The sequence below is a fragment of the Sciurus carolinensis genome, chromosome 4 (genome assembly GCF_902686445.1).
Source record: "Sciurus carolinensis chromosome 4, mSciCar1.2, whole genome shotgun sequence".
Taxonomy (NCBI): domain Eukaryota; kingdom Metazoa; phylum Chordata; class Mammalia; order Rodentia; family Sciuridae; genus Sciurus; species Sciurus carolinensis.
In genome coordinates this window covers 56,003,379-56,027,272 of record NC_062216.1, presented here as the reverse complement: position 1 = coordinate 56,027,272, position 23,894 = coordinate 56,003,379, and the positions used below count along the sequence as shown (strand labels likewise).

General features: G+C 35.0%; 1 protein-coding gene across 1 annotated transcript in view; it reads left to right on the top strand.

The window, feature by feature from the left end:
- The window catches only part of Kcnu1 (potassium calcium-activated channel subfamily U member 1), a 147,395-nt gene that overhangs the window by 23,880 nt on the left and 99,621 nt on the right, over nt 1–23,894 (top strand). Inside the window, 8 exon segments of the mRNA XM_047549678.1 lie at nt 1,540–1,601; nt 2,641–2,731; nt 3,920–4,031; nt 5,030–5,105; nt 6,455–6,530; nt 11,094–11,264; nt 13,042–13,133; nt 15,801–15,911. Coding sequence (XP_047405634.1) covers nt 1,540–1,601; nt 2,641–2,731; nt 3,920–4,031; nt 5,030–5,105; nt 6,455–6,530; nt 11,094–11,264; nt 13,042–13,133; nt 15,801–15,911 — 791 coding nt within the window.

Below are 23,894 nucleotides of genomic sequence, written 5' to 3'. Positions count from 1 at the left end.
CCACATGTGGGTCACAGGTGGGAGTCTTCTGTAACCTGCTCAAGATGACATGTGGAAGAGTAAGGGCTCCAGAAGAAAATCAAAGTGTGAGGAGTATTGAGAAAAGATTCGCCAGCAACCAGTACAGCAAAGTGGAATATGTTTTACCCAAATCAAGATAACTACAGATGCGACATGAAACCATCAAATATTATTAAGACTGTCACACCTCTGCCCCTTCCCCTTGCATTTCTGGTCTCCTTTACCTTTCTCCACTTTATTTCATTAGCGTTTATTTTCTTTCCTACCATATGTTTAGCACATTAATTATCTTTTTTATTGTATAAGCTGTAAACTATATGGAAAGAGGGTTCTTCATATCTGTGGTTCACAAATGAACAGAATTGTGCTTGGGTCACAATAGGAGATAAAAAAAAAATTTGTTGAATTTGAGTAGGGATTGAATTGGGGTCACCAAAGAGAAATGGAACCATCCGTGAAAGTAGGCTTTAAACACCTTCCTAGAGAACTGCAGGGTGGGAGCCTCATGACCTAACACCAGTCCAGTGAGATATTGTCTGTTCCAACCTCCCCTTCTTTCACTCCCCCACACTGACCTACAGCTCTGAAGAAGCCAAAAGCAGTCTAGTCAGTGAGAAATTAGAAATAAAAAACCAAAAAGGTTAATAGAGAAGACACTGACCCCCTTACCAATACAAGCAGCCTAGCCAGGGAACTCTGAGCTGGCAGGGAGTGAAAACTTAATTGTAAATAATTTAGAACTTTATCATTGGAACTACATTGAGCTAAAAATATTAAAATGCTAGATGGTTTCAAAGCTAGAAATAACTGATTAATGTTTAGTTACCTAAAACTGACTTGAAAAAATCAGAGTCTGCCAAAGATTTTATTTAAATGTGTTGAGGACTTTCAATGGGCAGTTTTCTAATTACATTTCAGAAGCTTGGTTTATTTCAGACTAGACATATTGGTATGTTAAAAAGTACTCCTTTTCTTCTTCTTGCGTACAGTACTTCCCTTCCTGCCAAAATTCTGAGTATCCTTTAGGGAGAATATGTTTAGAACTGTTTCTTCTACCATTGCCAGTTCAGGTCAAGGGTCTTTATCCTATAGCCTGCATTTTCTAACATGTAATGAAGTACATAACACATGGTAAGCACTTAAACATTTCATAAGCCTTAGGGGTAGCAGGAAGAATAAACCATTCATTCTTAAGTGTGTGGGAGTCAAAATTAGATAAGTAAAATACATGCATGCTATTTAGTAAAATGTTCAATCCATTTTTCTTGAAAGAATGAATTGATTAACCAATTAATTAAGCTAGCATATGTGAATGTGGGAATAAATTGTCACACATATGTATGGGCAAGGTAAAAAGAAAGCACATTTCCTCTTACCTCCTTTCTACCCTAGCAATAAGTATACACAATAGAATTCATTTTAATTTATTTTTTTAAAGAGACAACATAATTTGGTTGGTTTACTTCATGTAAATAAAATGGATCTCCCCTTCTCCCCTGTCTTTGTTTCTATTTCTAGGTGATTCTTGTGTTTGTACTAAGCATCGGGTCTCTTATAATCTATTTCATCAATTCTACTGAGTGAGTAAAATCCTGTCATTCTTGTCTACTACATCAGAAACCTATTCATCTACTCTGGAATTTTCTCCTCAGGAATAAGATTTAATATGCTCTCATACCATGCACACACACACACACACACACACACACACACACACACACCAAGCTCATAAATTTGCCCTGCATCCTACCATCCTGCATGCGTAGGAGAAGGTATGCACAGATAAAACTTAGAGTCTCTGGCACACCAAACCTCTGGCTGTCTTGTCCTCAGTTGATTCAAAAGATTTTGAATTCCTTGGGTGTTGAAGCAAAAGTCCTGTAGTAGTTTCAGGGTTTCTCAGAGATTTCAGAGCACTTTGGATGATTTTGAGAAAGGAAAATGTTAGACCTCACTTCAGATAGAGGAGTAGACTGTCTGCTCTCCTCTGACGGCATTCCTTTCTTATATAGCAATATTAGGACAGATTTTTTTTTTTAACTGAAACCAATCTAGTCTTGAACTCTATGACAATTATCTGGGAATTACATTGAATTTCCAGCTGAAGTAAAATTAGGATTGACACGGTTACAAAAGTTAGACAACTTTACATAACCTAGGGAGTCTGGTAGTCTTTGCTTTGAAATATCCAAACAGATCTTTTAAGAAATTTTCTTTGGATTTGGTTCAGATTAGTCCATTTGATATAGAGTAGCTCTATATCAAAAGGATACTTGAATATTATAAATTCTATCAAATATTCTGACTGGATAGATGGTCTTGCAAACCAAGAAAAGTCACATTATCTTTATAGCTCTGAATCCCAATGATAAAACCGAAATGAAACCAATAAAGCCTATGACAGAAATGGTGGGTAATTTTCCTGTTATTTTTTAACTCCATGGGTGGTCCAATGGTTTAGTTTATGCATAGCTCTACTTCCAAGAGAAATGTAATTTTCTTCAGATCTGAACTTAACTGACCATTTTTGATGAATAAAGAGAAAATTGCCTATCCTCTCCCTTTATAGTTATAACTTTTTTAAATGCTAACCTTTACGAATTGCCCTTTTATTTTCAGCCCTGTTGGAAGCTGTTCTTCATATGAAGACAAAACAATCCCTGTGGATTTGATTTTCAATGCTTTCTTCAGTTTCTATTTTGGGTTGAGAGTAAGTATCTGTGTGAAGTGTGGATAAACACACAAACACAACAGGAACAACATGAAGACACCTGCCTGTGCCTTAGTTCCACCATCTGCTCAAATTTTCAGGCTCAAAGGATGAAGGGTCTGTTCTCTAAGTTGTTAAACCTATACTAAGTCCTAAATCATGCACTGGAAACTGTATACCAGGTCCAAAATTCCAACACAAGTAAAAACAATTCCTTTATTAAGTACCATCACCCTTGTCACAATATCCTACCTACCACTGGGGTAACTCTACTAATAATCACAACCTTGCAGAGCTTGAACAACAAACCTCCAAATGATGTCATTGTTTCACTAATGGTATATGTCACATATGGAAATATAAAATATTTTTATATTGTAGTTTCATTTTTGTTACACTCATTTATGAAGCAGATTTTTTATTTCATAGGCATTTATTAAGTACTCATTTTAGATTTTAATGTATTTATTCATTCCATGCTTATGGGAGACTATACACATATACCTATATATGTACATACCATATAAAACCAAATATTTTAAATATGTTCACATATTTCTTATGCATGTATATATGTGTGTGTGTGTGTGTGTGTGTGTGTGTGTGTGTGTGCTGTGTATTTTTATGGCCTTCCTTTAAAAATCACTCTGACCACCCTTACCATCAAAATCTTCTTTTAGAGTAGACTCTCCCTCTGGAAATCTAGTTTTCTTAAACTAAATATAAAGCTCATAAAAACACGCATGGTCAACCAAGGTACCAGGAAACTGTACATTTTTCATTGAAGATCATTCTAAATCATCTTCAAAGCCCACAAAAGGGGGTTTTATGTATGTAATTTCATTATCAGAAAACTCTAGGAGCAGTAGAAAGATGAAAATGTTTACTCTGAAGTGTGAGAATTAAGATCTAGTATGTGAAAATGTTTGTATGTTCATTTATTGAACACCCACTATAAAAGTGCAATCTCTGCACCTATATAAATATATGTACATCTGTAACAGCTACTATAACACATATATTTACATAAGATGCACATATATTTACTGTGTTTGCACACATATAAAATAGAACAATATCAAAACTTCAGTTGATGAATGGAATGTAGTTGGATAATGCCATCTCTCCTATTCACTTTAAAATTCCTGAGCATGACAGAATTTTGGATTTTTTTTTTCTATTTTATAGTTTTTGGCAGCTGATGACAAGATCAAGTTCTGGTTGGAGATGAATTCCATTGTAGACATTTTTACCATTCCACCAACCTTTATTTCTTATTACTTGAAGAGTAATTGGCTAGGTAAGTGTGCTGTTGGAATCAGTAGCAATATATATATATATATATATATATATATATATATATACATTTATATATATATATATATAAAACATCATCTACAAGTATTTATCCTTCATTTTTCTTTGATGCTTGACTGCTGTTTCAAAAATTCCTCTCCTTGATCATGTGGTTTTAGATATTTACAGAAATCATTTCTTGACCTCAAAACCTAGCAGTGCACCTGGTATTCAGTAGGAGTCCATTGTTGTTGATGGAATGACCATATCCACAATCTAAGAAGAAAGACTCACAAATTCCATTCTCCTGGGGCACTATTGTGTGGGGATCCCACATGCACTGGGATGAAAAACCTCCCTTAGTTCTCAAATGTTAATCATCATACCACACATGCTGCAACATGTTTGGAAATTGCTTAATAAGATGTTTTGCCTTTAAGGTAGATACATTGACAGTGCATGGGTTAGTATGGAGCTTGCATCATTTTGATGTAATTTTATATTTTTATTTGTTATCTATAAACATATACCAGTTTCATTCCTTGCTACCACTATTAGAAAACTGCATAAAATAACACATCCAACAAATATTGAAGAGCTTATAGAAATTAGATAGAGTTTAAGTGGTTGATGAAAATTTGCTCTCTATTTTAAAGAAGAGAGTAAAATGAATGGTGCTCATTATATGGAAGGCATGCTTTTACATGCTTTCTATTAACTCTACAATTTTATGAAGTAGGTATTATTACAATTCCCAATTTAGAGATGAGGAACTACAAAAGTAAGAGGATTGTCTGAGGTGACAATGGTTAGTAAGTGTTGGGGCCAGGATTTGAACTTCAGCTCGTGTTCTTACTAAAATAGTGTTATAAAAACATTATTTATACTTAGACATTTTGGGGAGGAAAAGAATGCATGCAATCCCAGTTTTGTTATCATTGAGGTTGTTCCTCGAAGTGACCCTCTTCTTTTGGGATCTTTTTCCTTTTGATTTCTCTGTAGGTTTAAGGTTTCTAAGAGCTTTGCGACTGCTAGAACTCCCTCGAATCTTGCAAATTCTACAAGCCATCAAGACCAGGTAAATGCTAGCCTTGCCTGACTCTACCGCTTGTTTAGTAGTTTGGATTAGGAAAGGAAAATGTTAATAGGACCTCAGGCTCCACTCAATTGCAGTGTAAAAATCATGAAGTCCCTCAGTACTTACATTATTTTTCACTTTCTCCCATCATGTTTGTTACACTGAACAAAAACTTTGCAATCATTTTAAAGAGACTGTTTTTCTTTTGTAAAGTCACAATGTGTAAGTCCATTTGACTTCTAATTCTAGGTTCCTCCACCAAAAGTAAATAAATAATTCAGAGGCTTTGGTTCTACACATTTTTTTAATGAATCATGTTTCTCTTTTGCCAGGTAAAATAAGAAGCATTTCTTCAAGTTTAGGAGTGTAAAAATTCCTCTGAATGTGAGAGTTGCCCATTAGCATCAGGGAACTATTGCTTACAGAAATAGAAAAATATTTATAGAAAACAGTAAAATAGAAATAGTAAAATATTTACCTAGTGTGCATGAAATCCTGAGTTTGATCCCCAATCTCATAAAAATGAAAAATGAAAAAAAAAAGAACCACCTAAATATCTTCAAAAAACAACAAAATCCAAACAATCTTTGAGCAGAAATACATCTCAAGTTTCAATCAATTTAGTCTATTACCCAATCAAAAATCTACACATCTTTACATTTTCTACGTTTCACTAGAAATATCAAAGTATTACAGGCCAGTTGCATTTCATTGCTAAGAGTTTGTGCACTGTGGAGAAGTAAGGGCAAGAAAGCCTATTCTTGTGTGACAAATGGTCTTGCCTGAAAATCACAGAGGTTTCAGCTAAATACTAGGGCTTTCCGTAGGTGACAGAAGTATCTTTGACTCTCTTCCCTCAAAGCAATCTGAGGGACTCTACATTTCTGTGATTTACTCAAAATTTCATTTTGCAAGACCACTCCCTGGACTGCTGGCATTATGCATTCTGTACAATTACTTTAAACAACATAACAATCTAGTAGATTAATCTTATGATGATCCCCACGTTGTATTTTTTTAAAGGATATATAATAGAAGGCTAATGGGGCATTACAGCAAAATTCACAATTTTTGAAATAAGTGGGACTGGGTAAGTTGGAGAGCTGTGTTTTTCAGACTCTAACATGTATGAATCAAGCCAAGGATCTTGTAGTAATGTGGATTAGTAACCGAGGGTGGGGTAGGGAAGTCTGTATTTGTCACAGCTTCCCAGGGAACATCATTACTTCTGGTTTCTGGTTTCTGATTCATACCTTGAAGAGCAAGCAAAATCTTAGAGGACAAGGTTTTCTTGTTATTTTGGAGTCTGTTTGAGGAGACCCAACAGTTCTTTGTCTTTCTTCCTCTAGTAATTCAGTGAAGTTTTCCAAACTGTTATCAATAGCTCTCAGTACGTGGTTCACGGCGGCAGGATTCATTCACCTGGTAAGCATTGCATCAGGATGCCTAATGGTGCCTGTCAATGTGAGCACCTTCCCTTGAAAAATGGAGAGGAATCTGCATAGAACAGAGGTTTAACTTTTTACTTCCCTTTTAAGGTTTTTTTTTTTCACACCATTATATCACAAATATGTGTCTCTCATGATCACACCTTGATAATCTGCTCTTAGGGAAAGAGATAATAAGGTCTGAAGTTATGCATAATAGGTAAAATTTATTGCTAAATTTCATGGAGCTCTAGGGATTCTCAAATTATATATATTGCTTAGTATGCACTATCCCTGAGTTTCTAACACCCACCACTGAAGAGAGAGAAAGAGAGAGGGAAGAGAGGAGGAGGAGGAGGAAAGGCAGGAGGAAGGGGGAAGAAGCCAATTAGAGGATTTCAGACATAAAAGCTATATAGTTGTTGGGGAGGAGTTTCTATTGCCAAAGGAAGTTTTGAGCCTCCTGAAATGAATCCGCATATCTCACTGCTTCCTTTGTCTAGGAAAGACTAGTTTCTATCCCACATAGTGAGCAACACAGTAAATGGATTGCAATGATATGAAAGAAATTCCTGGGTTTTACTTCTTGAGGATGATTGAGGAGCAAATGTGAAATTGAAGGAAAGAATGTGGAAATTGAAATGGGAGGTTAAAGGCCTGAAGAATCCTTAATCCTTTGAGAAAAACAAAATAGAAAATATGGGAACAATCTTTTGGACTTGAATCTGTCTCTCAATATCATTTATAACAATAGCAAGAAACAAAAGTCAAATTATTTCCCATCCTCAATTTATCCAGGAAGGTTAAATGCTAAATGCACATTATGATGGGACTTTTGAAAAATCTGAAGGCAGTCACATTCCTCTTTAATACTTGAGCTGGTAGAGATTTTCTTGAAGATGAGTCATAGCAGTAAATGCAGATCCTTGAATGTAGAGAATTAGACCTGGAGTCATGCACCTACCAGGGGAGAAGCAATAATCAGTGTCCCTAAAGAGATATACTGACCATCCTAGAAGGCTGAAGGAGAAGCCATCAGGACCTCTTGTCTTCAGCAGCAATTCCAATGAGAGAATTTCCAGCTTAATGTGTCCTACAGGCATGTTTTACTTGACTTAATTATGTTTTTAGTTTCTGTTTTTTATCTTTTTAATTAGTTGCTAGCTTTTATAGAACACTCATGTAAAAACCCAAATTTCTGGGGCTGGGGATATAGCTCAGTTGGTAGAGTGCTTGCCTTGCAAGCACAAGGCCCTGGGTTCAAATCCCCAGCACCACAAAAAAAAAAAAAAAAAAACAACCCAAATTTCTTAATTCTTTGAGAAAATGCAAGAGTGTGGTAAACCCACACTCCCAAGGACACCAAGAGTCAAAACTGAATAGTGACTGCTCCTGTGTGAAGCAGGTGCTCTTGGGTTGGGCATGAGCTCTTCCCCACCCACTTAGATCATCGAGGTCTCTCTCTTGACCTCTCTAAGAGCATGGGCATGTGCCCCCACTGGGCATGCAGCCCCCAGCTGAGGAGATGTCCAGCAAGGATGCATGGAAAGAAAGGAGAAACCACCAATAGCTTATGAATTCAAGGGCTGTATTTGGGTCACACTAATTTCCAAAATGTAAAAAATCTAGCAGGGTTATACTCTAGAGCAAAGAAACAGTAGATTTATTGAAAGGATATTCGAAATGACAAACCAAAATAAAAGTTATCATGGTTCCACCTTACCACCTAACCATACTCACAATATCCTCTAAAAGTTGATACCATCAGAAGATGAACATTAACTAGAGATGAATCAGTATGCTGCCTAAGCTTAAATTCTGTCAAAAATAACAAGGTGTTGGGGCAGGCAGAGAGATATCACTATAATAGTAGTCACATAATACCAATAATCACAAGATAATTTGCCCAAGGGAACAAAGAAAAGTTAAGAAAAATCCCTCATTTTGAAAAAAAAAAGTGAAAGTGGCTCTTTAAAAAACTGAAATATTCCTTCATACAAAGATATACAAGGTCTCAACTATGGAATTATTAATTGGAGGAATAAAAGAAATTGAAAGATATCAGAGGAGGAGGAGGAGGAAGAAGAAGAAGAAGAAGAAGAAGAAGAAGAAGAAGAAGAAGAAGAAGAAGAAGAAGAAACTATTACACAGCAGAAATCATTAAAAGGAACCAAAATATAATAAAAGTGACATAAACATGCCTGACAGGACAAAGGAAAAATACTGACTCAGAAAGAAGATACATAATTGTGGAGAAGAAACATGAAAGATGGGTAACAGTGATTAAACAAAGTATAAATATAATAAGTATTTCCAAAGGAAAGGATGCAAAAAATGGCCCCAGAAAATTGTTGGAAAACATGTTTATTCATCTATAGATTGAAAAGTGTACTGTATTCCAGAAACAATGACTCTCAATTATTAATTCTGACCATGCTTTGGAGTAGTCACTGACTGACAAGGATAAAGGAAAGAATCCATGCAGAAGAAAGCAAGACCCACATTAACAGAAGGAAAAACTAGCATTGGATCTCTTGGTAGCATTACTGAATACCAGAAGATGAGAGAGAAATGTCCTGAAGTTTGTGTGAAAGAAAATGTAACCTATTTCATTACTTTAAACATGTAAGGGAAAATAACACCTATGGGCCCCTTTCAGAATATATCCTGATCAAATCCAGATGCAAAGGTCATGAATCAAAACTTACAAAAAAAAAAAAAGTGAATAGTCTGTAATAAAAAATAGTGTTAGGGATTACTGAATTAATTTAAAAGAGAGACAACATAACTAAACAATTTATGGTTAAAAGCTAGAATGTGCATGTGCCACATGAATATAACTAATATAATATTGGTGGGAGGTGAGAGAAGACAGGAGAGTATTCTGGTATCCTCCTCCTACATGGTATGTCTTATGTGGACTACATTGAAATGTAAAGTTTAAAAACATGAAATTCAGTTTTAAAATAGGGAGTTAGGTAACCATTCAGTATCAAACCACTGGTCCATAACCCTTTACCTTAACTTTAACTTACTTTCTATCTTGATCTGATGGGTTGATGCCAACATGGTAAAAGGAAGAGCAGAGTGAACAGATGGGTCCGCTGAAAGCTGCCAACTCTCTTCCCCCATAAACTACATGGGCAGTTTAGAGAGATGCCAGGGAAGTAGAAAGGGATTTGAAACACTGAAGAAATAAATACTCTCAAAGACGGTGAGTTAAAATTTAAAGGGTTAAATTATCTTGAAGAATATTCTCAGATTGGAATCAATTTGCTTTTCTTCTGTACAACATGTTTCTCAGGGATAATATTGAATCACTCTGCCAAGATGTTGTGAAAGACAATGGAGTTTAAGCTTCAAGGAAACTGTCCCAATATACAGAAGTGACTTAAACTTGTCTTTCATCTGATATATACTAGTCTTAAAACTAGTGAAGACTCAGAGAGTCAGAGGAAGCAGATTAGTGCATGTTGTAACAATATCCAGTATCAGCCATGGGAATTACGTATGGACATACAACCTCATTTCTATTTTGGAGTCGGGGGTTAAAGGAGTGAACAGTTTTAACCCCTTACCCCATCAAAACCAGGAAAAGTTCTGTATTTAGAACATCACTCAAAAAGTGACCAAATATCTGAGCAAATTACATGACTTCTGATCTCCATTCCAGTTTTTAAAAACAAAACAAAGCACCTACTTTCTCCAGACATCTCCAAAATTTTATCATCATTGTTGGTAAATGGAAATGGAAAACATCAAGAAATATGTAAGCTATGGGGAAAAAGTGTCAAAAGAAGGGAAAAAGGATAATTGTGTATAAATACATACTTATAAATTATATATACTTATAAATTACATAAAAGTATAAACATATGTAAAATGCATGGCATATATACATAACAATAACATATAAAATATATAGCTTGTATATTTATAACACTCAAATAAAATGCCTGTTCATTATTTAATTTAAGAAAGATAATATAATAAATTTAGTTTGCTTAAAATGTAAAGAACGGGAAAAAAATGGGAAAATATATTTCAGAGTTTTTTTTTTTAATCACTGGAAATATGTTTGTGTGGAAAGGGGAAATACTTGGGAAACTCATGTTTTTTTTTTTTTTTTAACGCTAGTATTCATGTACTTAAGCTCACTAAAAGGAACATTTAAGTGCTCCTTTCCTTAATGGTGTTCCTGATCTGGTTAGTAAATAAAGATGAGTGGTAACTGCTCATCCTGAGAGTCTTTAGAGTCCCTGGGCTCCACTATGCAATGGTGTGCCTTATTGGAAGAGAAGTGGGAGCAATGGCTCCCATACCATTGAAGTATTTCAGATACTGAGCACAAGTCACTGTCCCCTCAGATTCAACAATAATGACAGTGAAGAGAACTGAGGCTTTACAACCGCATCCACGATGTGCAAAGCCCTCACAGCAGCCTCAGAACCGTTTAATTTTTCATTTGGATGAACTTGAGATTAATCTGAGGTTTTGCCTATTCATTCTAAACTTTTCCTTAGATTCCATTCAGAGATCTAAGTCTTCTCTCTTTGAACAGGTGGAAAATTCTGGTGATCCCTGGCTCAAAGGTAGAAATTCACAAAATATAACATATTTTGAGTCCATTTATCTGGTCATGGCAACAACGTCAACCGTCGGCTTTGGAGATGTGGTAGCCAAGACATCCCTAGGACGGACCTTTATCATGTTCTTCACCCTGGGGAGTTTGGTGAACAGTATTTTTAAGTATCTTTTGAATATAGTTATATGAATGAAAAAATATTGGTTAGTGATGAGAAGTAAAGCAATATAAGTTTGAAGCAGGTGTCATGTGAAAATGAAAAGAAGCATAAATCCCAAACTTTATTAACTGCATCCCTAAGAGCCCATGGTGCAATTTCTTGGTTTCCAGAGGTAAAGGATAGAAAAAGGAAGAAAACTTTCCTTAGCCTCTACCTTAATTTGAATAAACCTATCTTCCTTCATCTTTTATCATCAAATTAAAGTCTTTCTTCCAAAGAAGAACATTTGAGATTTGATCTGGAAAAGTTCTGTTTCATTCAGCCCAAATGAGTAAGCTCTTACCCATCAGCATTTAATTTCAGATAAGTGGGCATCTATGCTTGGTTCAGGAGTTTATTAAGGGCAAAGGAAGGCTCCTTTTCTTTTAGTGACTTTTAGTTACTTAAAAATCATAACAGAGCTGGGAGCTGTGATACATGCCTGTAATCCCAGTGGCACAGGAGGCTGAGGCTGGAGATCATAAGTTCACAGCCAGCCTTGGCAACTTGGAGAGGCCCTTAACAATTTAGTGAGACCCTGTCTCTAAATGTAAAAAGGGTGCAAGGCAGGGATGTAGGTCATTGGTTAAGTGCCCCTGAGTTCAATCCCTGGTACCAAAAGAAAAAAAAAAATAAGAGAGTTCTGCATTCCACCTCATCTTCATACCCTCCTGTCCACAGTGTTACATCCTTTCATATCAAACATTATCTCTTAAGCTCCCTCAGCCCCATAATCCTTGCATTTTTCCAATGCCCAAATAGTGCAGAGTCAGAATGAAGAAGGAAATTGGAAGTCATGAAGGGCAAAACCAGTAGAGAGATGACCTTCTCCTTATCTTTGCTTCTATCATTTTTGTATGCGGAAAAGCATTTTATTACATTTTAACCAGATCCAAAGACTAATCAAGAAAAATGGGCTCCCTTTTAAAATGCAGCTAATTGTCATATCCCCTGACAGATGGAAGAAAGTTATATGTGCCTTCTTTTATAGTCTTGGAATTTGGGAATATCTGTCAAAATAGTGAGATCTTATTATGGTCTAGCTTCTACATATGAGAGGAAACATTCAACCCTTGACTTTCTGAATCTGGTTTATGTCACTTAGCATCATGTTCTCCAGTTCTATCCATTTACCAGCATAATTTAATTCTTCGTAGCTGAATAAAACTCCATTTTGTATATACATACACCACATCCTTTATCCATTTATCTGTAGACAGGCACTTGATCTGGTTCCATATCTTACTATATTACCATAGCATATTGATTTAAGTTTTTTTGGATATCCACCAAGGAAATTAGACTGAAATAAGGGGGAAAATGGGGAGGAATTCCATGAAAACAAAAGGAAGATCTGTGGAACATAGGAAGGGGATGGATGGGGAGAGTAGAGGGATGGGAAAGGAGAGGAATGGTAAAATGAAATTGACCAAATTATGCTATTATATATATTAATATGCCACAGAGAATTTCATCTTTCTGTGCATCTACAAAGCACTAATTTTAAAAATTACTAATAAATAGAAGGAAGACCAGTAGAGTAGAGGAAGAAGAACAGGGGAAGGGTTGAGGAGGGGATGTACTGGGGATTAAAGTGGATGGAGCACATTATATTCCAAGCTTGTTTGACTGTATCAAAATAAACCCCAATATGATGTATAACTATAATTCACTAATTAAATGTAAGATAATAAATCATAATGTTTTATCTGCTGATCACTTTAGATTCTATTTGCCAATTATATCCCTGAAATGGTGGAACTTTTTGCTAACAAAAGGAAATACACCAGTTCCTATGAAGTGGTCAAAGGGAAGAAGTAAGTATCTTTTCAAGTGTAATTTCTACAGTTTCACATATTCTACTAGTTACATATCTCATTATAGATGCCTATTACCTGTCCTGGTTACAGAATCAAATGTGAATATTTTGGCTAGTTGCTCCATCACTGAAGGGACTATTCTAGTATCAATACCATACAAATAAATATTTGATGCAAACTACTATACAGAGATTATAAGGGCTTTAAATCCAGTACGTGAACCTAAATAACGGAGAGGGGGAGATTCTCCAAGGAACAATGATATTAAGTTGGGAATGGAAGAAATTTGGCATGGGAATACATCTTTCCATTGAGCATATTCAAGAAGGTAAAGGCAGTGGGGGTGATTTAAAGGTGAAATGAAAGCTGGCTACAGTGGTGCATGCCTGTGGTAGTAGGTACTTGAGAGGCTGAGGTCAGAGGAACTCTTGAGCCCAGGATAAACAATAAAGGTGATATGGGGGTAGACTACAGAAGATATCTTGAAAGAATAATCATTGGCTACAAAGACTAATAATAGAGGTGGTACCAGTGTGAGTTGAATAGACAGATGTCAGGCAGATGCCCTTATAGAAGCACTTTTTTGTGTAAGATTGGAGGATTTTGTCCAAGGTTGTGGTCTGAGAGTCTTCTTTGATAGGTGCTATCTTGAATTTTTGCATGAAACCCTTCTTTCATTACCTCCTGGCTTTATTTCTTTATTTTTTGATAAACACCAATTTTATTCTGAAAATATGTAGAACTAAAATGGCAGATAATGTTATAATTCACTGTCAATAAGTAGTAGTGATTATGGCAATATTTTTACATTCTTTTTAAAATGTCTTTATTTGTTCTAGTTAGTTATACATGACAGTAGAATGCATTTGATAAATCATACATAAATGGAGTATAACTTTTCTTCTGGTTGTACATGATGTAATTACACAGGTTGTGTAATCATATATGCACATAGGGTAATAATATCTGATTCATTCTATTTTCATTCCTACCTCTATATCCCCTCCCCTCCTTTCACTTCACTTTGTCTAATTCAAATTTACATTCTTTATCATTAATTAACCTCTTCTGTTACTAATTATCTCATTCATTTCCATCATATGGTGAATTTGTGGCAAACTTTACATAACGGATAAAGTTAAAACCATGGTTCAAATTTAAAATACTTAATGTAATTCAGTTGTCTTAGGTAAAACTCCCCTAAGTCTTGGAGTTAATTTTTGGGCAAAGATTTACTACAATGAGAAGCAATTTTTACCCACTTCCACAGTACTTCTAAAATCATTGTCTTTGCCCAAGCTATGACCATTTATTCCCAGAAGGAAAACTGTATGTGGAAGGGTTTTTATTCTATTTCCTTGTGAATTTATGTTACCTTGGTTTCCATTATGCTTTTTCACATAAAAAAAGAAAAGAAGGCATTGGAGGTCTTAAATTTGATGTGATCGTTTTTCAATTAGAACACACAATAAAAAGGCATAATGGAGATTAATCCCTTTGGAGAGATTCCTTACCATATCTGATGATTAGAAAAAAAAAAAAACAACTGTGGTTGACTGAGAAGAAGTCTAAATAGGAAGGGGAAAATATGATGAAATTAATGAAAAAAATAAATAAGATGATGTAATATAATAACCTAGATAAGTCAAAGTCTCAAAATCTGTTCCTTTTCATTTCAGTAAAGGTATATGAAATGCATGAGAAATCAACCACTAAGAAAATTTTGGAAAATTTTAGGTTAACTTAGGCTAGCATTATTCTTTCAGTTTTCTTAAGTGATTAATGGAAAAAAATAGTTTTATTCAAATATATTAAGCCTAAGAAAACTGATGGCTGTTTTTCACCCTAAAAACATCTATTTCTGTACCTGTCCTAGATTTCTCTCCATAGGGCTTATTTTTTCATATCTACCTGATATTTTTAAATGTGAGAGATAAAAGGAAATGATCTAGAATGTGGGGTTAGCTCACATGGTATTTTCCATTTGGCCGTGGGAAAGTGGATTGAACTATCCTGAGCCTCAGTTCCTCAATGGCAAAAAAAGGTCTGTCTGACCATCAGGAATCAAGGGGATAAAACTGAATGAAAATCCATTGTAAGTCATAAACAGTTTCATCAAATCTATCAACAATTGTGCTTCTGGAAAGCTACATGCCATTCAGGTGTTTGGAAACATGCCTCATTTGAGATGAGCTAGAAGACTACAGAAATCTGGTGCTTCTTTTGTACATTGGAGATGCTTCCCTTAGTGTTCCTATTACAAAAATCTGGGAATTAAAAACTAAATTTATTTGTAAACAAGCTTAAACTAATTGTCCATCACTAAATCCTAACAAGAAGCTGTTATCATGGATTCTACGAACCATAGGTAGAAATTGCAGAAAAATGAATATGACATACATTTCCCTTGTCATTATTCCCTGACAATGATTTACAGTGGAAATCTATAGCAAACTATGTGCATATTCAAGGAGGTAAAGACAGTGCAGTAACTACATAGCATGTACAATGCATTAGGTATTATAAGTAATCAAATGATGATTTGAGGTTACAGGATTGAGCACCTGCAAATTTTGGTATCTTTGGTAGTCTTGGAATCCATTCCCTGTGAACCATGGTACTTCTGTTCTTCAGATGATTCATCTGCCTATTCTTGCTGCCTAGGTTCATTGTGGTCTGTGGAAACATCACTGTAGACAGCGTGACTGCTTTCCTGAGGAATTTTCTACGCCACAAGTCAGGGGAAATCAACACTGAGATTGTTTTTCTGGGAGAGTAAGTGTATCTATAAGGTTCATGGGTTCTAAATTAATGCTTGAAATATGTACACATATTTTAATTGAAGAGAGTTTCCTTTGTAATATTCATAGCAATTTTAGGAAATAATAATGAACAAGAAGGAAAAAGAAAAACAATATCATGTCCAGCGTTAACCTGGGCAAATATGTTGGAATATATCTTACCTCAGATGCTTTCCTAAATGTGTATTAATATTATTTAAGTGGCTCTATTAGCTGGCATTTAGGTTATTCTACACTTGCTATCATCATTCATGACCATAATTTTGTGCACAAATATGGCACATTTATTATTAATTTAGCTGTTAATTCTCAGAATGGGAAGTGTGAAGTGCAAATTGAGTAGAAGAGACTGACCTTGATGAAGTTTTTGTTCTATGCAGTCACCTATCCACTAGCAGAGTTCAAATCAATGAGTTTGTCAAACATTGGGGAATGCATATTTAATACAGAGATTTTTAAAGTATAGTTGAAGTGTATGAAATGAATTCTTATTGTTTCATTTTATAACTTTCAATTCTAGTTCCTAGTATATTTGAACAATTTTGTGTTTTAACTGTTCTCCTTTCTTTTTGAAATTTCTATTTTTTTATGGTCTATCAGGGAAGTCATCTGTTGCTTTATTGACTTTTAATACTCAATATATTTTGATATTAACTCTTTTGTGTCTTTTGTTGCATGTAATGTTTCACCATTTTCTGCCTTTTAATTGTGTTTGTGCTTTTATATTATTAAGGAAGCATTTAGTTTGCATGTGTTCTAAACGAAAAACTCATTTATTTTGGCTCTTTGCTTTTCTGCACTTTTTAGACCTCTCTGTTATAGAATTAAGTGAATATTTTTGTAGGGTTCTTGTGTTTTCATATTTTTAATATCCAAGCTCTCTGGGATTCATTGTGTGTGTGACATTCAGAGAGCTAAATAACATCATTATTTTTCTCCAGTGATTGATTGTTCAAACATCATTCACTAAATAAATTAGCCAGGTTTGAAAGGCATTTTGATCTTACATAGGATGGTATATGGGATCGCCTTGACCTTCATGTATTTTATAGTTGAGCACACTGCACAATCCACCATGATTTTGGATCATCACATGTGATATACATTAGTATCTTCTACTACTTTATGGCGCTATCGATGAATAGCAGTTCTGTTTCCACATCATTGCAGAAATGGATAAAATTGATACTGGAAATGGAGTACTGTCTTTCTAGGAGTCAAAATATGGCCCTTTCCAAGTTAGACAGAGGCTGGAAGGGTTTCATGGAGACTGTTGGCAGGGCTGGAAAGACCATAAAGAAGTTGCTACCAGGTGCTAGAGGAAGCACAACCAATGCTATCATTGTAGAATTTCTATAATACTTTGTCTGGCAATATCATGGATGATAGAAAATGTACCTCATGAAATTGTGAAGTTGGCTAAGAAGATTTCCCCCAAAGAATACTGAGTCTCACTTATTTTAGTTTAATCATTTATGATATTATAAGAAATTTGTCTTTAATGAGAAATTCTTTAGTTTTGAATCAGAATTAAGAGGAAGTGTAAAAGGCCCAGAACAGTCTCTCCAACTAGCCAAAAAAATATCACAGGGAAAATGACTCCAGAGAAAAAGAAATTCAAGTCCAATGTTCACCCTTATAACATCTGCTCTCAGGGTCAATCTTCAATCAAGAATGTGACTATCAGATTCTTTAGACTTCAGAAACAGGTAGAGTTGTGACATATAGATGCTCTCAGTCAGATCAAAGGGATCCAAGAAGCTGAGACATTATTCCAGGAAGCCTGACATTCTTTAAGAGAAACCTGTCTCCTAGGAATCATTAATATGATTTTTGGGGCATGACATAAATCTGAATAAGATTTAGAGAAAATTTGCAAGTCTTAAATTTTACTAGTAACAGTCCTGACAGTTTGGAGTAGAAGAGACAGAGAGAGTACATAAGAAAAAGCATGCTCTAAGCTCCTAATCTAGTGCAAGCCGAAATCAGACAGTAACAGGTATTCAAGTGCAAACATAGGCCATTTATTGGAGAAAGGAAAGGTGAGAATTTAGAGGCAAGAATCAAGGAGAAATGGGTTAGCTCATGAGGACAGACCTGCACAACTGGACCACAATCGTAAAGAGATTCTCTGCCCTGAGAGTAAGGGGTTCCAATAATATGAGCTCAAATAGATTTAAGAATTTCAGAGAGACAGATTTCAGATTTCTGTATGTCCTCCATTACTACCCCAACCCTTTTTGACTGGGAGTGTCCATTACAATTTTCCTATCTCTACTTCATCATGGTATGTTGGCTGATGGTTTAAGAACCTATTCAGCTCACAGTTCACCAGTCTTTGTATTAGGTGGAGCTATACCTGAGGAGACCCATGAGATCTGGATCACATTTAGGTGAGAAGATCCAGGACTTTGAGTTGATTCCATAACAATATAGGACTTTGGGGAGAGAAAGTGAGAATGTTTTGTACAAGGTAAGGGTGTAAATTCTTGCAACCAGACAGAGGGAAGACTATGGTAGAATATTTTTAAAGAAAACTATTCCTTCCAAATACTTACACATAATCCATTCCTCCTACCAAAAGTGGAGTTCCGTACTCCCCTTAATTAAATCCAGGATGGCCTTTTGACTGAAATCTGCTCTGTTTTTTGACTCCTTTATCTAGTAAAATGTGCACAAGTAATAGTGTGTCCATTATGGCCAGCCATCCTTGAAGAGGTATGACAGCTTCTGCTTTCAGTCTATAATCATCCATTCAGATGGAGAAAGAAGCCCATCCAGCTGCCAGCTGTTCCAGATAGCACCATTACATCAACAGACACATAAATGATGTCAACTCAGACACTGAAGCCCACTAAAGTTCTCAGCCAAATGCAGTCATAGAAATCACTCCAACAAAACCACATGGAACAGAAGTATCACCCAACTGAGTCACAGCAAACCAAAGAATGGGAGCAAGTCATATCCACGATTCCTTGAAGACAGATTTCTCTTCACTTCTCTAAAGCCCCTTGACCTAACTGAGAGAATCTTCAGGGTACCACCCCACATCTTTCCAAGCTCTGAAGAATCTTAAGAGTTGCATTCTTGATTGGAGCTTGACCCTGAGATCAGATGTTATAAGTGTGCATGCTGGACTTGATTTTTTTTCCCGAGGTCATTTTCCCCTTCACATTTCTTCTTGCTATTTTAAGTCACAAAGATCTTGGGAGAATTTAAGCAAAAATGAATAACTGATAGAGAAAGGAACACATTTCTTTCTTTGGTAACAAAGTTACCAAAAAATTTAAGGTATGCTTTGAAATTTCATATAGGTTATTAACTCATATTTGTGTAATTCAAGATACTAGTTACATGCAACAAAAATATGGCTAAATCAAGCAAAATACATAAATCGAAATCATGCAGCTTTCAAATCCTCTGAAAGAGTCAGATAACTAGACTTAGAGATGATACAATAAGGAATGAAAACGATATAATCCTTCTTTTCTTGAGTAATTTTTATTATTATCATCCATGAGGGGGTACATGAATGTAGACTTTGTATCATTTCTTTTATTCAATGAATATATCTTATATACTTTTATATGTGCTATTTTTCATGATACAATTTAAAAGATGAGAACTTCCTCTGGCTAAAAAAATTATCAGTTCTCAGACTGGAAACATTTAATAATGCTGGTAAAGATAAAAAGCATGTACACATACACTTACTTAAATGTGGAAATCAGAACAGGGGTAAAGAGAGGCAAGTATGTGATTGCTCTTTTACATAGAAGGGACACCTACTTCAACACTGTTAGGACATGAGACAGATTGGGATGGTCATCCAGGAGAATGTTACCAGTTAAGAGAATAATATATGTCCATAGTTTACACATCAAAGCAGAAAATACTCATCATAAAACTCTCATCCTTTCCTTCTTTCCCCAGTCCTACTGCTCAGAGATAAGCACCCCAGCTCTATCAGATTTAATATTTCTTCTAACTTTGGATCCATGTTTGAATATAATTTTGACTTCTCAGTTGTAGGTAGGATTGATTAACCACCAGAGATTGCAGATGAGCATTACCCAATTCCCACAACTACCTCCTTTCTTCATTTCAGTATAGTTATCTTAGAATTTGCAGCTACAGAAACAGTGCTTATATCATTATAGAAACAGTGTTTTTACCATTATGGCTAGTAAATATTGTTTCTTACAGATTCAAGTAGCACATTATGATATACTGTACTGTACATCTCCTCAAAATTATTTTTCAATACTTAAAAGATTGCCTTTCCTTATTATATGTCTATCATATATATCACAGAGGATAAATCCAGTTGATGTATCACAGGTGTAGCATGACTTTTTTAACTACTTCAACATTAAGCAATCCAGTAAGAACAAAAGTTAGGCAAAACAATTTTCTAAGAGTTACAGACAGGTTATTGAAGTATAGAAAAATGTACTAAAACTTCTATTAACTTGTAAATCTCAAGGAAATAATTAAGTGCCATGTGTAAGACTTTTTATCTTTTTTTAAAATTTATTGTTTCTTTTAAGTTATACATGACAGTTGAATACATTTTGGTATAAATTATAAAAACATGGAATATATTTTATCCTAATTAGGACCCTAGTACCTCTCCTTCCCCTTCCTTTTCCCTTCCCCTTGTTCCAGTCCCTCTACTGATCTTCTCCCATTTACCCAGCTATTTTTGTGTGTTTTTATTTGTTCTAATTAGTTATACATGACATTAGAATGCATTTTGACATATCATACATAAATGGAATATAACTTCTCATTCTTCTGGTTGTACATGGTATAGAATCATGCCAATTGTGTGATCATATATGCACATAGGGTAATAATGTAGATTCATTGTACTATCCTTCTTACCCCAGTACCTGCTCCTCTTTCTTCACTCCCCTCTGCCTAACCCAAAGTATCTCTATTTTTCCCTCACCCCCACTTTATTGTGAATTAGCATTCACATATCAGAGAAAACATTTGGCCTTTGGTTTTTTGGGATTGGCTTATTTTGCTTAGCATGATAAGCAGAGTGTGTTTCAACATATTATACATACATTGAGCATTACTTCCCTTTCTTGTGGTTGTACATGATGTGGAGTTACACTGGTAATGTATTCATATAAGAAAATAAGAAAGTTATGTCCTATTCATTTTACTGTCCTTTCTATTCCCGTCTTCTTCCCTTCCTTTCGTTCCCCTTGTCTAATCCAATGAACTTCTACTCTTCCCCAGCACCCCCATTTTGTGTTAACATTCACGTATCAGAGTGAACGTCAGGACTTTGGTTTCTTGGTATTGGCCTAGTTCACTTGGCATGATAGTCTCCTGCTTTAGGCACCTTTGTCTAATATGAGATAACTGTATTTACGTAGATTTATCTCTGTCTTCTATTCTATTCCATCAGTCTTCTTGCCTGTTTTGGTGCCAATTACCATATTCATGTACTGTAACTCTGTCATAAAATTTAAGGTCTGGTATTTAACTCAAAAAGAAAATTACATAGAATTAAGATGTATTTTAAAATGAATAACTATAAAGTGAATATTCATGTAACCACCACTCAAATCAAGAAATATTTCCTTGCCAGTTAACCAACATCACCCTCTCCAATTACAACACCATCTTTAGTTCCTAAAAGCAATTAAAATTCAAACATTATACCTTATAATATTTAATTGTCACAACTCCTATGTTCACTTAGAATATCATTTTTTTTCTTTTTTGAAAACAGGTTATAAATTTATTTACTCAATATTATGTCTGTAAGATTCATCTACATGGCAACTAGATAGGGCCATACTTATTTTCATGGCTTAGTGCTACAGTACTGTCATATGAATATACTGCAATTTTTCTTAATCCAATCTACTATTGGTGGTATTCCCCCCTCCAAATCCCACCGTATTTTTGCTACTCTGAAGAATAGTGCTGTGGAAATTCTCATATTTGTGACTTTTTACCCAGGAATAAAATTTCAAATTAGTAAAGTTCAAATATCTTCCTGTAATTCAACCTTGTGTAGAATGGTTTTACCAATATGAACACCCCCCAGCAGCCACAAGAATTGCTGTTGTCCTGCATCTTACCAACACTTGCTCTATATCTTAATGCTTAGAAATAATCTTTGTAACTTCAGCCATTCTTGTAGGTATTATTTTATAAAATAGTGGTATAATGTTATGGTTTTAATTGAAGTTTTCTTATTGATGAGTCCAAGAATATTTCTATATTCATAACCCACTTAGTGCAATGATGATTAAGTTATCTCATCCATTTTTCTCCTGACCTTGTAGTCTTTTTCTTATTTATGTAAAATACTTTATTTATCTTATTTATGTAATATGAACCTTTGTAAGTTATATACAGATTACACTTATTTAATGTTCAAAAAATTATCAATTCAAAGTTCTATCCTACTTTTCATTAAATTAACCCTACTAAATTTTTTTTCTATTTCTTCTTGCATCTCTGATCTTCCTTCCTGTTGCAACTATTTTCCTTCTTGTCAAAAAGAAAACCTTTACATTTTCCTTAAATTCAAATATTCCAGCAATAAATTGTTGTTTTTGTTGATGGTGATGATGAGGTAATGATTCTTGATTTTTATCTTGATTACTGAACTATAATTTCATGGATATAGAATTATAAGTTGGCAATTGTTTCTTTAAGAACCATGGAGTTATTATTCCACTGATTTCTGCATTTTGTTGCTGCTCTTAGGAAGTCAGTTGAACTCTCTCTTTAAAGAGGTATCTTCTTAGAAGATCATGTATTTTACTTAATATGAAAATTACCTTGATGTGTATAGGTTTGATTTTTCTCTTCATTTATCATGATTAGGATTCATAAATCTTCCTGTGTCTTTGGATTAGTGTCTTTTTTCACTTCTGGAAGAGTCTCAATTAGTTCTTCAAGTATTAGCTATGGCATCATTTTCTCTCTCTCTTCAGGGACTCTTAACAATAGCTATGCTTGTCTTTTATGTTTTACTATTTAAATGTATTTCTTCCTTTCCCTTTTATATTGATTCCTCCTTTTTTTTCTAAATTTTTGCATCTGTGTGCTGTATTCTGGAGACTTTACTCTGACCTAGGTTCCAGTTCTCTGCCTTTTTATCTGTGTTTAATCGACTTATAAATCCAACCATTGAGTTTTTAACTCTATTTATTGTTTTGTCCACTTTTCTACTTGATTTTTGTAGGAGGTTTATTTATTTATTTCATAGAAATGCATAATCTTTGCACTAATTTTTCATATGCAACTTAAACATATATTTTTCCAGTTTGAAACATCTTTTCACCAATTAGATAGCTTTGATATTTAAAAGTTGTTAATATTATTATAGTCAAATTCTCAATTTTTTTCTAGTTGATGATTTTTTTTTTTGGTTTTGGTTTAGAAATTATTTCCTCCTTCTAATATTTTAGCTATATTTAAATGTAATTTCCCCTAAGAATTTTTTTTAAATCCTAATTTAAGTTACTAATTCATTGGAATTGCTTTTTTATATGGTAAAACACACACACAAAATCCCAATTTCTTTGCCAATGCCAGTTATTGAACAAATCCTTTGCCTGCTCAGGAATCTGACATGCCACCACTGTGAATAGGTGTTTTCTTGGGTTTTCAAGATGGCGGACTAGAGGGCGGCTGTATTTCACGTTCCTCCAGGACGCAAGATTCAAAAGAGGAGATAGTTAGAGACTTGGGACCAACTCAAAGCCACAGGGTGAGTCTCTCCCATTGGGGAGGCGTCCCGGATGGGGCGGTAGCCCCAGAAAGCAGGGAACTTTGTGAAGTAGAGTTGCTCGGCGAGACGCCCCTCCCCCCGCTGGAGCGGTAAACACGGACCACTGGGATCATCGTAGAGGAGGCAGCTCAGCACAGCACTTGGGCTTGGAGCGACCACTGGGGCTCCGGGCGGCTGCCTGAGGAG